The 15,097-nt window shown below is 42.4% G+C and overlaps 1 protein-coding gene across 1 annotated transcript in view; it reads left to right on the top strand.

The window, feature by feature from the left end:
• Window positions 1-13,297, top strand: part of Gch1 (GTP cyclohydrolase 1) — a 31,621-nt gene extending 18,324 nt beyond the window's left edge. Inside the window, exons 3-6 of the mRNA XM_027386540.2 lie at window positions 1,542-1,597; window positions 8,620-8,651; window positions 9,500-9,584; window positions 11,210-13,297. Coding sequence (XP_027242341.1) covers window positions 1,542-1,597; window positions 8,620-8,651; window positions 9,500-9,584; window positions 11,210-11,336 — 300 coding nt within the window. The 3' untranslated portion in view covers window positions 11,337-13,297. The remainder of the gene's footprint in view (window positions 1-1,541; window positions 1,598-8,619; window positions 8,652-9,499; window positions 9,585-11,209) is intronic.
• Window positions 13,298-15,097: the final 1,800 nt, after the last annotated feature.

The following is a 15,097-nucleotide window of genomic DNA, read 5'->3' as shown; positions in this document are numbered from 1 at the left end:
AATTTAAAAAGAACCAGCCAGGAGTGGTGGTGTGTACCTGTAACCTCAGCACTCCTGAGATAGAGGCAGGAGGATAGAGTGTTTGAGGCCAGCCTGTGCTATATAGAGAGACCTTGTCTCAAAAACAAACAGAACAAAACCCAAAGATGATCAGAACCAGCCTTTTGTCTTTAATGCTGTGTTAGTAGGTTGGGATGATGAAGTTAAAATTTAATCCATTAAGGGAGGTTGCTGAAGCTCTGAAAAGTTTGTTTTATTTTGAGTGAACTGTTTGATCCAAGACCCATGTGTGCAGAGTGTGACATCATGACATAAACAGGTATGACTGCAATGTTTCTAGAGGTAGAGGTTATGGTATTAGTGGATTTAATTGGATTTTATCCCTTTTATAGTAGGAAAAGAGAATCCAATGAAAGCTAGATAGTAATAAGTCATGAAGTTGTCATTTAATGAACCGTTGAGAATATGTATGTTTACAACAAAGAAATGTCCTGTTATGCCCAGTATCATAATAATTTAATTTTATTTTGACTTTCTGATATTAATTTTCCAACAGAAGTCTTGTAGGGAATAATATGAATATTATCTAAAGTTAATAGTCTGCTTCACTTTTTTGTTAAAATATTTTGTTTTGTTTTCTTATGGTTGTAAGACATAGAAATAGCACAACACATAAAGATGTGTTTATTTTCATTGTTATACATTATTGCATTGTACAAACTCCAATTCAGTGCTTGGTGGACATTTGTGTATTCTTGCAATTAAAAACAATATGGTTGCCAACTTTCTTTTGATGCACATATGCATACATTTTTGTTAGGGATGTATCTAGGAGTAGGACTGTAGGATCATAAGTGTGTAGTGGGGTATTTGATAGCACTGTGACACCCTGAGACTGTGTTAATAAAGTTAACCTTGAATCGGGGGTGAAGCCAGGATAGCCAGGGCTAAACAGAGAAGCCCTGTCTCAAAAGAACAACAGAACAAAACAAAGAACCTGGGTCATATAGGTTCATGTTCTTTAAGAGTCATCATGTAGTGACCCTTTTCTTCTGTCAGGATGATGGAGCTCTCCAGCAGCTTAGAAGGGACAACTAAGAGTAAAAGTTCATAGAAACAACTGTGGGTCAGGGCTCAGGGATGGGATTCTTAAGGTTATGTGACACATGTAATAGCAACATTTATATATAGTTTCTGCAATTTAAAGGAGTCTCTTCTGATTATTCCTTGATGTTTTCTTCCTTTTTTGAGTGTCTTTTTCCTAGATAGAGGAAAAACTTTCAGGTTTGAATCAAGAAGTGAACTTTACCCAGCAGCATTACAACTTTACTTTAGTCATTTCAGCAGCAAGTCTGTTCTTATATAGTTTTTGTTGTCTTCTACAGTCTCCATATGCATGGAACTGCTTCCCAAGTTTTAAAGATGCATTGTCACAGTGATAAACTTACATATAAGCATGCTATGGTCTTCCTGTATCCATTTATGTTGTTACAAAGAAATGCTGTTCTTCATTTAACTGATAATTTCTCTTTTCCCTGAAGGTCCACATTGGTTACCTTCCTAACAAGCAAGTCCTTGGCCTCAGCAAACTTGCCAGGTAAGAATGAGCTTTATGGAATTGTTCCTATCTGCTGAGACCCTCAAGACTTTTTACCTCCACTCTGTGGATCTAACCTAGAAGTTATATTGTAACTTAAAATCTGTACTTGCAGCTGGGCAGTGGTGGTGCACGCCTTTAATCCCAGCATTCAGAAGGCAGAGACAGGTGGATCTCTGTGAGTTTGAGGCCAGTCTGGTCTACAGAGTGAGTGCCAGGACAGCCTCCAAAGCTACACAGAGAAACCCTGTCTTTAAAAAAAAAAAAAGAAAAGAAAAAAGGAAAAAAAAAAAAAAACCACAAATCTGTACTTGCAATCCTACTTTCAAGATCAGAAACACCGTGTCTCTTCCTTCTGCTCTTTCACTGCCTGTTCCTCTCTTCCCCCAGCCCACCACTGACATAGGAGCTCACAAATTTGTAGTTTTCCCTAACTGGAAAAGATCCAAGATTACCCACAGTCCAGCCCTGGGTCTTAAGGGGGGGTCAGTTACCAAGGAGGGGAAGAAACATGTGCATGGGTCTAACTGCACTGTCTTTATATTGGGGGTGGGGCAGGGAATAGAAGAGCATTTGCATATATGAGGAACAGTGTCTAATGAACTGTAGGAAATACTTTTGTGTTTATATAAGTCATGTAGGCAAAACACAGATCCAGAAGATTAAACTTGGTTTCATATTTATAACAAGGCCTAGTTTTAGGAAGACATGTCACACGCTTCTTACCTTTATTTCCAGTGAATACAAGTAGAGGTTTTTGATTATCTCATTGTTCAAGGTTTTCTGCCAGGGTGTATTCTTTTATGTTCATGAATTGAACAGAAACAAGTAGAAACTACACCATGTTAGTGAGTTTTCCCCATTCTCATGGTGCTAGAAAGGGCTTGTGGTTACACAGCCTTCATATGTTCATTATCGGGTTTTCCCTCCATTGTGAATTCTTCATGTTATCAAACAGAACTGGATTGATGGATGCTTTCCAACGTTGCTGACACAGATAAGTTTTCTCTGTTTGTGAGGGTACAAAAAGAAAAAAAAGTGAAGGATTTCCCACATTGTTGTACAGTAAGGTTTTTCTGCACTGCACACTCATTTATGTGTTGGAAAGTTACTCGTAAAAAAACATTCATAGGATTTCTGTCTACTGTGAATCCTTTCATGTGAATGAAAGAACTGGGGCAAGTGAAGGATTTCCCTTTTGTTTACACAATGGGTTTCTCTCTAGTATGAGTTCTACTGTGTCACAGAAAGAATTATAACTAGTGAAGGTTTTTCCACATTCCTTAGATACAGGTTATTTCTGTGTGGTGTGAATCATTTCATGTTTCAGAAAGCACTGAGGATAACTGAGGGTTTCCCACCCTCCTTACACTTATGTTTTCTCTGCATATTCCTGATATCCCTGGAACTGAACTCCAGTGATCATACTTAGGGATGAATGGCCAAGTGGGACTTTTGTACTCTCATTGTTCCTGCGTGGTTTTACATGAGGAGGAGTTTTCTTATTTACTGTATGGTCTGGAGACCAGGTAAAGATTTCTCTGTATGAACTGCTTTTTTGGTGTTCCAAGTCTCTTTAACACTTCAGTGTCCTGGCCTTTCCATTATTTTCTGTTTCCAAGTTTTTAGAGTGTTGTGGTGTCTTAACCAGGATTCCTGGAGGTCTCACAGTAATGGGAGCCAAGCTACTTGGGGACTCTCTTAGCATGTGAGATATGTGTATATGTTTTAAACTTTTGACAACTCTGTATATGGGGCTCTGGCTTGCACTTGCTTTTCTTTGCCCCTGTGCCTTGTGTATTTTTCGGGTCCTGCAGGCTAGTCCATTTACTTCTAGATCATTTGCCTCTGCAGTTACAGGGCGTATCACTTTTTACTTTGCTTACTCTCATCTTTTTTCCTTACATGTTCATGAATTCAAAAGAAATCATTTTTGAGCTGGGCATGATGGCATACTTTTAATCCCACCACTCAGGAGGCAGAGACAGGCATATCTCTGTGAATTCAAGGCTACCCTGGTCTGCATAGTGAGTTTTAGGACAGTTGGAGCTATGTAGAGAGACCCTGTTTCAAAAAATAAAACAAAGCAATAACAAAAAAAAATCTGCTCCCACTTTTATTTGAGATTTGGGGAGAATAGGTGATGTGTATACATGGCAATTTGTGTTTAACTGGAAGTTAATGTGAGGGTCTGTGTTCATATATTTCTGCTAGGCCCTATCCACCAGTGTTTTATTGCTCCTAAATGTTCTTTTGTGTTATAATGGAGTTTGTGAATCCTGGGTTATCTGGAGAAATACTGGGAGGTAGGGGTGTGTGTGTGTGTGTGTGTGTGTGTGTGTGTGTGTAGAACCAAATGAAGGGGTAGGTAATGAATGTGCAGTCATTGCATTTAAAGCTAAGTTTAAATCAGTTGATTGAGGTTACAGTGACCTCAGTCACAATTGGAACAAGTGAATCTGTGACTGACTGTTCTGTGGCTTTGATGGGTTATAGTGAGATTTGCAGTAGTCCTGACATGGTAGTCCTCATCTTTTCCATTTCTTTTTTGGAGTCTATAAAAACCTGTGGATGTTTGAATGAGAATGTCTCCCATAGGCTCATGTGTTTGAACACTTGGTTCCCAGTTATTGGCACTGTTAGGGATCTCGGATGTCAGGCCTTGGTGAAGGAAGTACGTCATGGGGGTGGGCTTTGAGGTTTCAAAAACCTCATGCCATTCCCAGTTTCCTCTCCGTGCTTAGTGCTTTTAGTTTAAGATGCGAGCTCTCAGATTGCTGTTCCAGGTTCGGTGTCTGCCTGCTGCCATGCCTCCCCACCAAGATGGCAATGAATTCTTATCCCTCTGGATCCGTAAGCCCAGATCAACTCCTGCCTTTATAAGTTGGCATGGTCATGATGTTTTATCACAGCAACAGAAAAGGGTAGTCTTTCCCCAGTTACTTACTTCCAAATAAAATTAAAAATTTATATATATCAACTATGAATAATAGTACCATCAGCATGCTTATTGTATACAATCATAGGTCTAACATTCTGGTATTCTCTTTTTCATCAAGAATGTAAACTCTATGTAAAAATTCACAGAGAACTATAAGCTTACATGTAGTCTTTATATTTCCTTCTCTCTGGTGCTGTGGATCAAGCCCAGGGCTTCATTCAGTCTAGGCAAGTGAGTGGCCCTGCCACTGAGCCATAGTCCCAGACCCCTGAAGACCTTGAAGACCATACTTTGCTGATCCTGACTGGCAGTATGAGCAATAGTTTCTAGGGTGATCCAGTGGGGTCATGGAATGAATGATGCCTCAGAGGCACAGGAGGACAGTCTTGATTCTGTCCTTTCATGGTGAAAAGATCGTAAATAGTTAAATCTTCCATGAAGCAATACAAAGAAGCTGATTGTTCAAATGAGAATTTGCCATTGTGCTAATAAGATTAACAGGAATAAAACAGAGCACCAAACCAAGGCACTGAGTGTGTGTTACTTTCATGTTTTAAAAAATTGGAAGAAAGGGTCTGTTAAACAGAAAAGTCAACTGAGATTTTTATCCAGCTGCCCATTTCTTTTAGGAAGTTAGGATGCTTAGAGAGTAAGGAGTAATAAAGAAGGCTACGTCTTAGCAAAACCTTCCTGTTCATTTTAATCTTGTGTGTGAAGTTTGTTGTGTGCTCACCTTTAAATGCATGACCTTTCTGTTCCTGTAAAGTCAAATATCAAGCAGGAAGGCTTTGTGTTACAGGAGGATACCAGAAGTGAGCTGGTTTGGTTCTAGGGGAAGTCTAGAATAAATTCACATCAAATAGAAATCCTCTTTGTTGCTAAAAATCTATTTTCTTGCCCTAGAACAATTGAATGAATATAATTAAATCTTGAATTTGGAATTGTAGTTCCTGGGGATAGCCTTGGCCAACCTATGAATTGAGTTACCTGTATGGAAGGGCTCTCTAGGCCAGCTACTGCCATGGCCAGAGAGAAGGAAACAGCCAGAAAGTGAATGGGATGAGGTAGCTGTAGCCACAGGAATGTACACCCTCATGCCCAAGGCGGGGGCGGGGGAGGGTGTTCAATCCAAAGTGCCCAAAACAGGGTTATTTTGGAACTCTTAAGTGCAGAGAAACCATGATGATAACAGTCATGTGTCAGTGCTAACAGAGACTGAGGCAGAGGGATACACAGAATCCTAAATGAGTTGCGGTTGGTGATGATGGAGAGATGGCTCAGTCCCACAGGTTCTAAATATCTCAATACTTTAAAGTCCAAGTTTTCTTTAAAAATCCAACAGCTCTCTAAAAGTTCAAAGTCTCTCAACTGTGGGCTTCTGTAGGAAAAAAATATAAAAAATTAGATAAATACTTTCATATTCCAAGAGGGAAGAACCAAGGGACGGTTACACAAAGATCCAAGCAAAGCCATAGTGCAGCAGTGTAAAGTTCAATGTTAGGTATTGGGGACTCACATCTCCTGGACTTGAGCAGCTCCATCCCCCGGTTCTCCACCCACACAACTCAGGTGGCTCCATTCCACAGCTGCTGCTGTCCTTGGTGGTCATCCTGTTGTACTGGCATCTCCAAAATGCTCAGGTCTCTGTTGAGGCTGGGTTGCACTTTCACCAATGGCCCCTGGGCTCTTTTCAGGGACTATGACCCTGCCACAGGGTGCCAAGTCTCAATTTCTCTCCATGGCCCTTTCAATTCTAATCCGGGGGCTTCTACTGTAACAGAGGCTACACCTCCACCAATGGCCGCTGCTGCCTGCCCTCTCACAGTGCTGAGCATCAGCTGCTGTCCTTGACTTCTTTGTGACTTTGGAACCAGTAGCACGTGGGAAACTCTTACACATTACTAAGTTAGGAGGCCAGCACGAGATGCAGCCTCAGGCACCTTGGATTACAGCTTTTGTGTGCTGATCACCTGCCCAAAGATGACACTAATCCCAATGAGGAAACACTCCCAGGACATTTCCCCTCAGTGATGCTGGTCTCTTCTAAATCATGGCTGATTCTTCAGCCCTGGCTGTCCTGTATGGATTGTCCCAGCAAAGTATAGGTTTCACTTCAGCAGTGTTAGTCTCTTGTTAATCATAGCTGATTCTTAAACTCCAGCTTATTAGACACTATAGAGTCTTAATTCCAAGTGTCACATGAATGGTGCCGATAGACACTGATTCACTCTGAAACCTCACAATTTTGGCTTCCATTTTCTGCATTGTTCTCAGCATTGTCTTCGCAGCTTGCACAACAGCTCATGAAATACTGAACCCTCAATGGCTTTTCCAGGCCAAAGTTCCCAAATCCTTCATAGTCCTTCTGTAACACATGGTCATGTCTGTCATAGCAGTAGTCCACCCTGTGGTACCTGTTTTTGTTCTGCTTAGGATTACTACTGCTGTGATAACACACCATAACCAAAAGCAGATTGGGGAGGAGCGAGCAGGGGGATTGGGCAGGGACTCAAAGAAGACACCTAGAAGCAGGAACTGAAGCCAGGACTGTGGAGGATAGGCAGCATCCTATCCTCCTAACAAGGCATTAGGCAGCAATGCCTTGTTCCCCATAACTTGCTGAATCTGTTTTCTTATTGCTATCCTGGACCACCTGCCCAAAGACGACTCTGACCCCAATGAGCTGGGCCTTCCAACATCAACCAAGAAAATGCCCTGTAGACTTGCCTACAGGCCAAACTTGCGGGGACATTTTCTCAATTATGATTCTCCCTTCCCAGCTATATCCATGTTTATGTCAAGTTGAGAAAAATCAAACAGCACACACGCTCCTTACTTGAAAAACAAATAAAAGCTCTCTGAGCACAGGGAACATGTTTGCCACATAACCAAATAAACATCTACATGAATGATCCACCCTCTGCCTCCCAATACTGGGAATGGAACCCAAGGCTTTGTACATGCTAGGCAAGCGCTCTACCACTGATCTATACCCCCAGCCATATGGATGGTCCTCTTGTTTTGAAAGCAACTCACCACTAGAAATAGACAAGCACTTTAGGTGATTTAAAGAAATGTCAGTGACATTCCTATTAAAGTGTGGAGTGAAACACAGATACCCAGTTTCACCACCATTTGCCTAGTATTACATCCTCAATTCTACTTAAGAAAAAAAAATGCTAGAGTTTTTAACTATAAGTCAATAACATCTCCTACTTACTTGATGTACTAATCACCTAAAAAAAAGTCACATGTAATATACACAAAAATTTAGCCCAGTAGCTCTAATCTCTTAAAAACCACTATTTTGCTCAAACTAAAACAATGCCCCATCTCTTCAACATTTTAAACCACTGGGCCCAAGAATCAGAGTGGCTTCTACCATGAGGGATCCCCAGACTGGGTGGTAAACTGCAACTAAGTGTACCTATGAGATAAAATGTCTCAGAAGAAGTGATTCTTAAGTGGAGTCCAGATCATCAGCAAACAATATCATTTTAAAGAAAAGGTTTATATTGTAAATTGCCACCTTCACATGGGCTGTCCACACTGTCACCTGGCAGGTTTCACTGTAAGTCCAGGAGCCTATTATTTGGGAGAGCATTAATCCTGTGAAACACTTATATAAACCTTTCATAAAGAAATGCTTGAAGAAATCTAATCTGCTGTAATCTGATTACTCTAACAGATTTAGGTGGCTCAGTAGTTGGCCTATTATTATTTAACAAATACCTTCTTATTTTTAACTTGAACTTTAAGCTCTGATAAGACAATATGATTAATTAGAGCACTTGAGACATAGCCTGAAATTGATGACTGGGGAGCATCAAGGTTTGTTACTCCCCTGTAACTATGGTTTTCATGAGTTGACTGTTACATTCTAGGACTTACTAGTTCTCCCTGTCTCTCTTCAGGGACATAGGAAGCAGAGCAGCTGTGTGACTGGTGGTCTCTGCTTGAATGTTCTCTCTCTTCTTCCCATAAGCCATCTCTCCTGCCCGCATCCTACCATTGCTGCCACTAAGTCTCATGAAATTAATTTCAAACGTGTGACTAACTAAAACAATTCCTTCTTTTCTAGGATTGTAGAAATCTATAGTAGAAGACTACAAGGTAAACATTTACAATCCTTATTTACAGAAAACATTTTCCCCACAGAACAAATAGTTTTACTCTGTTACAAGTGTAGTAAATAAAAAGGGCAGAAATGGAGCCCTGCGAGGGAGGTACAAGGCAGTCTGTTTAAGCCTGTGGAGGAAACCCTGCCATGCTTTTGTATTCCTCTGTGTTAATACATGTGTCAACATTTTCAAGTCATATTTAAACTAAGGTGGGCACATCTGTGGTTGGCCTCGCCCTCCCATTTCCTTTTCACTTAACACATATTGAACAAACCCCACACCTCACACCCCTCACATGTCATTTCTTTCTGTGGCTGTTTCCAATTGCATTGTGTGGACTAATCCCCTAGCCAGTCTCTGTCCTGGTAGACATTTGGGGATTTTTGTCAGTTTTTCAACATTGGCATGATTCTGAGAACACCTTTGTATGCATTCAAAGACAAGTTGTTTCTGTCAGCATTAGTAACTGAATTATTTAGGTTCCAGCATTGGTTTTCAACAGCCCAGCAGTTAGCTTCCATGCTTAATCTGCTGCAAGGTAATTAATTTTTCACTCCACTCTACATCTATGGGGATGCGTGGGAACCAGGTGCTGGAGGCCAGGGGTTTCCCCTAGACCTGAGTGCTCTTGAGGACACAGACCAGGGTCTTCCTTGAGACATAGCAGACAGAATAGTCTTGGAGAAAGCTGGCATGTGTTGGATGTTAAATCCCCAGAGGTCTGCTTTGTAAGATCACAAATATTCTATAGAAAAAAAAAAAAAAGAAAGAAAAAGAAAAAAAAATCTTCCAGTTCTTTGTGTCTGGCTTTTAAACCTATCTCTCTGCCACACCCCACAGTTCAAGAGCGCCTCACCAAACAGATTGCGGTGGCCATCACAGAAGCCTTGCAGCCTGCTGGCGTTGGGGTAGTGATTGAAGCAACGTAAGTCCGAACCGCCTTTGATAAGGTCTCAGTAGCAGCAACATGACCTCCACCTTTAGTGCCACTCTGCTTCTCTAGGACCAAGCAAGGGCCACTTGCTGCTGCTGGTGACTTCCACCCATGGGCCTGCAGCTGCTTTTCTCCTTCCCCAGGAGCCAGGGGGTGGAAAGGAGATTTTTGTGTTGTTTTTGATCTTATTTGAATCCTGGGCACGTGTGTGCTGGTGGTGTTTATGGAGGCCTGAGGTAGTCGAAGGCCCCCTGAAATGGGTCCCAGTAGCCACACTCAGTCATTTGATGTTCTCTTCATCATTGAGCCATCACCAGCCCCTGGTTTTTGTTTTTCTCTCTTGTGAGAACTTTTAGCTTTTGGGAGTCAGATGTATCATTGCAGAATTCTATGTGTCCAGGCAGTAGTATTTTTGTGTCTTGCCTTTTTCCTTAGCTTTTTTTGTGACTGAGCATTTGCCAAATAGGAAAAAAAAAAGTAAATTGGTAGAAAGGGCAATCAAAGACATGGTTTTTTAAAAAGAACAGTGCCAGGCGTTGGTGGCACATGCCTTTAATCTCAGCATTCCGGAGGCAGAGGCAGAGGCAGGCGGATCTCTGTGAGTTGGAGGCCAGCCTGGTCTCCAGAGCGAGTGCCAGGATAGGCTCCAAAGCTACACGGAGAAATCCTGTCTTGAAAAAAAGAACATATGTTTTCTATTTTTCAATTTAACTGTTAACTGAGGCTTTGGTAAACACGAAAACAACCTGCTGATAATCTACAACGCGGTGTTTTGATAGCTATAAGACTGTAGTGTTTAAATGGGGGTTAACTACCTTTTACTCCCCAGACATTTCATCATTCCTCTATAAGCAAAACAATTCAAATGCTTCCTCCTGCCTTTTGAAATAATGCAAACAACATTGTCATCTCTGCTCACCCCATGCTACAACAGCAGGCCAGATTTCTCACTGGGTTTAGCTGTAACTCGGAGCCCATCTACCCAGCTCGGTGCTTTCAGCCTCTGGGAAGCGCTGTTGTGTTCCGTGAGATCAACTCTCTCAGATCCCACGTCGGAGCGTGCACTTTCTGTGTCTGCCTTATTTCATTTCCCACACTGATCCCCAGACATCGGAGGGGGTTATGAGAATCACATGCATTGTGCAGGCAGTCCTCCCCATGCTAGGGCAGCCCCGGAGCTCTGCCCTGTGCATGCTATCTGCCTCTACCTTGTTGCTTAGCCATACTGACTGTTCTACCTTCATTCTGCTGGCAAGACCGTGTCCGAGAGCACCTCTCAGGACGATGTTGTGGCACAGAGCCATCATGGTACTGAGAGTGGCACAAGCACGACTTCTGAATTTCTTTTGGTTTAGAACTTTCGTGCTTCTTCACCCAGGAAGGACATCTGGCTTTCCCCTCCCGGGTGGTTGCATCAAGTGCTAACTGGAAATAGGAATAAAAGCTGTAGGACATAAAATGATCCAAGGAAAAGTTTAATATTCTCATAAGAAGGGGTGTTTTGACATGGTTGATAACTGTGAACTGCATTTAGTCTTTGCCCTGCTTTTTATTTAACTAAAAATAAGACAGCTCTGTCTATGCCTTTAAACCAGCTCTGTTGACTTATTTTATAGACACATGTGTATGGTAATGCGAGGGGTGCAGAAAATGAACAGCAAGACTGTGACCAGCACCATGCTGGGGGTGTTTCGGGAAGACCCAAAGACTCGGGAAGAGTTCCTCACACTCATCAGGAGCTGAACTTCCGTGTGTGCACATGACCTGGTTTGCAGACCCCACTGCTACCGGCGTTATCTGTCTCAATCATGCATTCCAGTCTCAATTGTTACAGATGTGAATTTTATTTCTCACCATGGATTGTATTTAATGATTATTTATAGATATGTCAAATAAAAGTAATTAAGGCGTGAGCCTTCTGCTTTCTTCTTGCCACCTTGTTAGTGGCAATGTCTAAAGTGAACTGCCAAGAGTATAGGTCATCCACATGGACCACTGCCATTCAGGTTCCCCCAGGGTGCTGTCGACGAGGAGAACTCATGTGCTTGGTTGAAATCATTAGCAAAGGGCACTGGACATTTGAGGAGCTGTGGCCACTGTGCCAGGTTTTTCACCTCTAGTGGACATAGTATAACTCTGAAGGAAGTGCTGGGGACAGTAGATATACAGAGAGCATTGCTGTCTGCATTTAGAGACCCCCAGACCCCGCTCTGCATTGATCATGTTTGTGAATCACCAGGGACATTCTACTCAATATATTCATTGACTGTCTACCTGTAACGCTAGTCTCTGACGGAAGGTGGTGGGATACCTGTCTTTAATTTTGCTGTGCCTTATAAAGGCAACTTCTATATTTTAAAATTTGAGTAGAGGAAATTCATTCCTGGAGTTGTTTTCATGAGTTCATTTTCATGTCAGCATACATGGATGGAGAGGGTTGACTCTGTGCCTTGATGAGAATGTTGAACCACTTGGAGTGTAGGTACTTTTGCCATCCTTTAGGAAAAGCCATTACTTCCTAAATTTATAAGTGCCAACTCTGCCGACTTCCTGTTTGGGAGTTTATTTTGTCTATTCTGAGGAGATGCTTCATCACGTTTCAAAAACCCTTAGGAAGTATTTTTCTAAGTATTTCCAGGGTCTTTTGAAACTGCCTATCCTGTGAGCTCCGCAGACTCCTAGTTCCTCTGGACCGGGAAGAACATAGAATGGGCTGAGGGAGGACTGCATGGGGGCTGTGCCTGCAGGTCTAGGCCAAGCCATACTGTTGCTGCTGGTGTCTGCAGATGCACTGGGGATATCAGTCTAGTTTCTTTCTTGTCGGTGTGTGTCTTGTCTTTAGTACAAGTGTGTTCAGATGCTGTAGCTGTTCAGGAAGTTTGGCTTATTACCACTTACTTTAAATATCCTGCATTGGGGCAGTGTGGGCCAAGTTAAAGCACAGCATGTAGCCCCCCCCATGCACTCATGCACACACATGTGCGTGAGTACACACACACACACACACACACACACACACACACCTGGTCCATGAAGAGGTCTCCCACTGGCTGACAGTGCTGTCAATGTATCCCTGTAGTCCCACCACTGCCACTTAGATACTCATTAGCCTATGATGAAGCAAGATGATGGAGCTGGCTTTTTATTTTATTACTATTACTTTTTTTTATCTCTGCCTTTCCCTGGCACTTTCTATATTTAGAGTTTCTAAAGCATAGTCAGGTTGGTTTTGAGTTCCTTTTAAAATCTGATAACAATGTTAGCCCACTTACTATTCAAACATTTCTAGGTAGAATGCTAAGTTCTCATGTTTGGTATTTTAAAGTAAAAACCAATGTGACTTGACTTAGAGGGCCAAAGAAATTGTTCGCCATACCTTCATCTTTTTGGAGTGATCATTTGTATCCCTTCTGAATGGCTCTGTTGGCTCATTCCCTAGAAATTCTTAACAAAAGCCTGACATGTCCACAGGCTAGTCTTGTCAGTACCTGCAAAGTGACAACCTTGTCTGTTTCATTCTGGTGTAGTGCTTCAAAATTGCCTTTCACATCCATGACATTGAGTCCATTTGGGGGATTTTTAAGAATTTGATGTATTTACATATACTGTTCAATTACATGGTTTGGATTTTCTGTATGTGTATGTATGTTCCTGAAGTTGGTTTTATTTAAATGATTAAAGTGTTATAATTTTGTTTCTGTGAATGGCTCTTTTTCAATCACCAGTGTAAACACAGTGTATCAATTCATTTGATTGTTTTGGTTTTGTTTATCGAAAATACCCATTATTGAGGCTTTGCTCATCCAGTAAAGTGTTAGAGTACATATCTCCACGATAACACAATGTGAGGCTCTGATAGTTCCTCTTGGGTGTATAATGGGAGTGTTACTAACTCCAGCCTCTTGCTGGTGTTGGGAAAGGGAGGTCTCCGGTAGCTGCAGCCTCCTGGGGACACACAGCTCCTGTGTGAGAAGCTGGTGAAGAAGGAGGGTGGCTAGGGGCAGGGAGTAGAAAGGGGTTGTCCTCTTCTTTAGGAGGGCTCTCCCTGGGGACAACCAGAAGTGAGATGCAAAGGGTTTTGCTGTTTTTCTCTGCTCTGCGTCTGAGTCCATGTGCCTTCTTACTCATGGCCTTCTGTTATTGCTCTCCCTGGACATGATTCCAGCTCTCACTGGTTGTCTGTGTGTCTAGGTTCCAGGCATTGGAGTGTCCCACTACCACTTACCATACCCTGCAGATGTTGAGTGTTGAACCTGGCATTCTGAGGAATGCTCACTGATATAAAATAACTCCTAAAACAAAGTTCCAGATGTCAGAACTGAAATGCCCAGCTAAGCCCAGTCTGTTGGTCCTGAGATTTCTCTGAAGCCTATATATGCCCTTAGTCACCCAAAGTCCAAAGGAAAGCTTTCCAGAGGCAATGCACGCCTTAATCCCTGCACTCATGAGGCAGAGGCCATACATTTTTGTGACTCCAAGGACATCCAGGGCTACACAGTAAGACCCTGTCTCAAACAAAAAACAAAACAACCCCCAAACCAAAACCAACCAAACAAACAAAAACCCCAAACAAACAAACAAAAACCCAACAACAACAAAACCAATTCAAGGCTTTCTACCAGCCTATTGTGACAGGCACAGGTCTTTTTCATAGACAGAGAGAAGAGCAAGCCTTAGGAGATGAGTCCAAGGGAAAGTGAATCCTAACTACCGTATTTCCCCCAAAGAAACCTGGCTTGTTTTATTTATTTTTTTGCTACTGTGCAAAATAAAATGTGTGCAGCAGTAGAGACACTAGCATGTGAACCCCAGACACTTCTTACAGCTTCTGATATCTTGTCTAAACCTCTACACCTCCACCCCAGCTAGACTGTTGGGAAACAATTCTTAGGCACTGTTTCTCCTCTTCCTCTTCCTTCTCTTTTCCTTCCTCCTCCTTCCTTCTTCCCTCCCGCTCTTCCTTTCCTTCATTTCTTCTTCCTCTTCCTCCTTATCCTTCTCTCTTCTCTGGTTCTGCCCTTTTGAAGCAGGCTTCAGTTTTAAAATATCTGCCACGCGGCTTCTTTAGCTTCAATTTAGAGGGTTGATTGGCTGCCAAGATTTTGGTTAAGGTGGAAGGTTGTGCTAGAACTGGGAATAATAAGCCTACAAAACTTTGCATCTCCTCTAAGACCTATCCCTAGGAACTCCAAGAACTAGATTGGGCTGGAGGAGTACTTGGATTTCTCCACCCTTATCTTCAGTTCCATTTTGGTTACCCTCTGAGCAGGAAAATCTGAGCAGGAGTGGGAGGAGAGTGACACGTCAGGTCTTGAACCTCTGTCTCTCTGCTTCCTTCCTCCCTCTCCCCTCTTATTTTCCAGGCAAGCAAGCATTGATCTCCAGCCCCAGCCCTGCAGCAGTCCCTTCCATTGTCTCCCTCACAGGGTAGCAGCTCCCTTCTGAGTCATGGTAGGGTCAACCTCTAACTTGCCTGTGACTGCCTTAATGCTCTGTGCTCCTTT

The sequence above is a fragment of the Cricetulus griseus genome, assembly GCF_003668045.3.
Source record: "Cricetulus griseus strain 17A/GY chromosome 1 unlocalized genomic scaffold, alternate assembly CriGri-PICRH-1.0 chr1_1, whole genome shotgun sequence".
Taxonomy (NCBI): Eukaryota; Metazoa; Chordata; class Mammalia; order Rodentia; family Cricetidae; genus Cricetulus; species Cricetulus griseus.
Note: the sequence above shows the minus strand (reverse complement) of the source record. Positions and strands in the feature narration are given on the sequence as shown.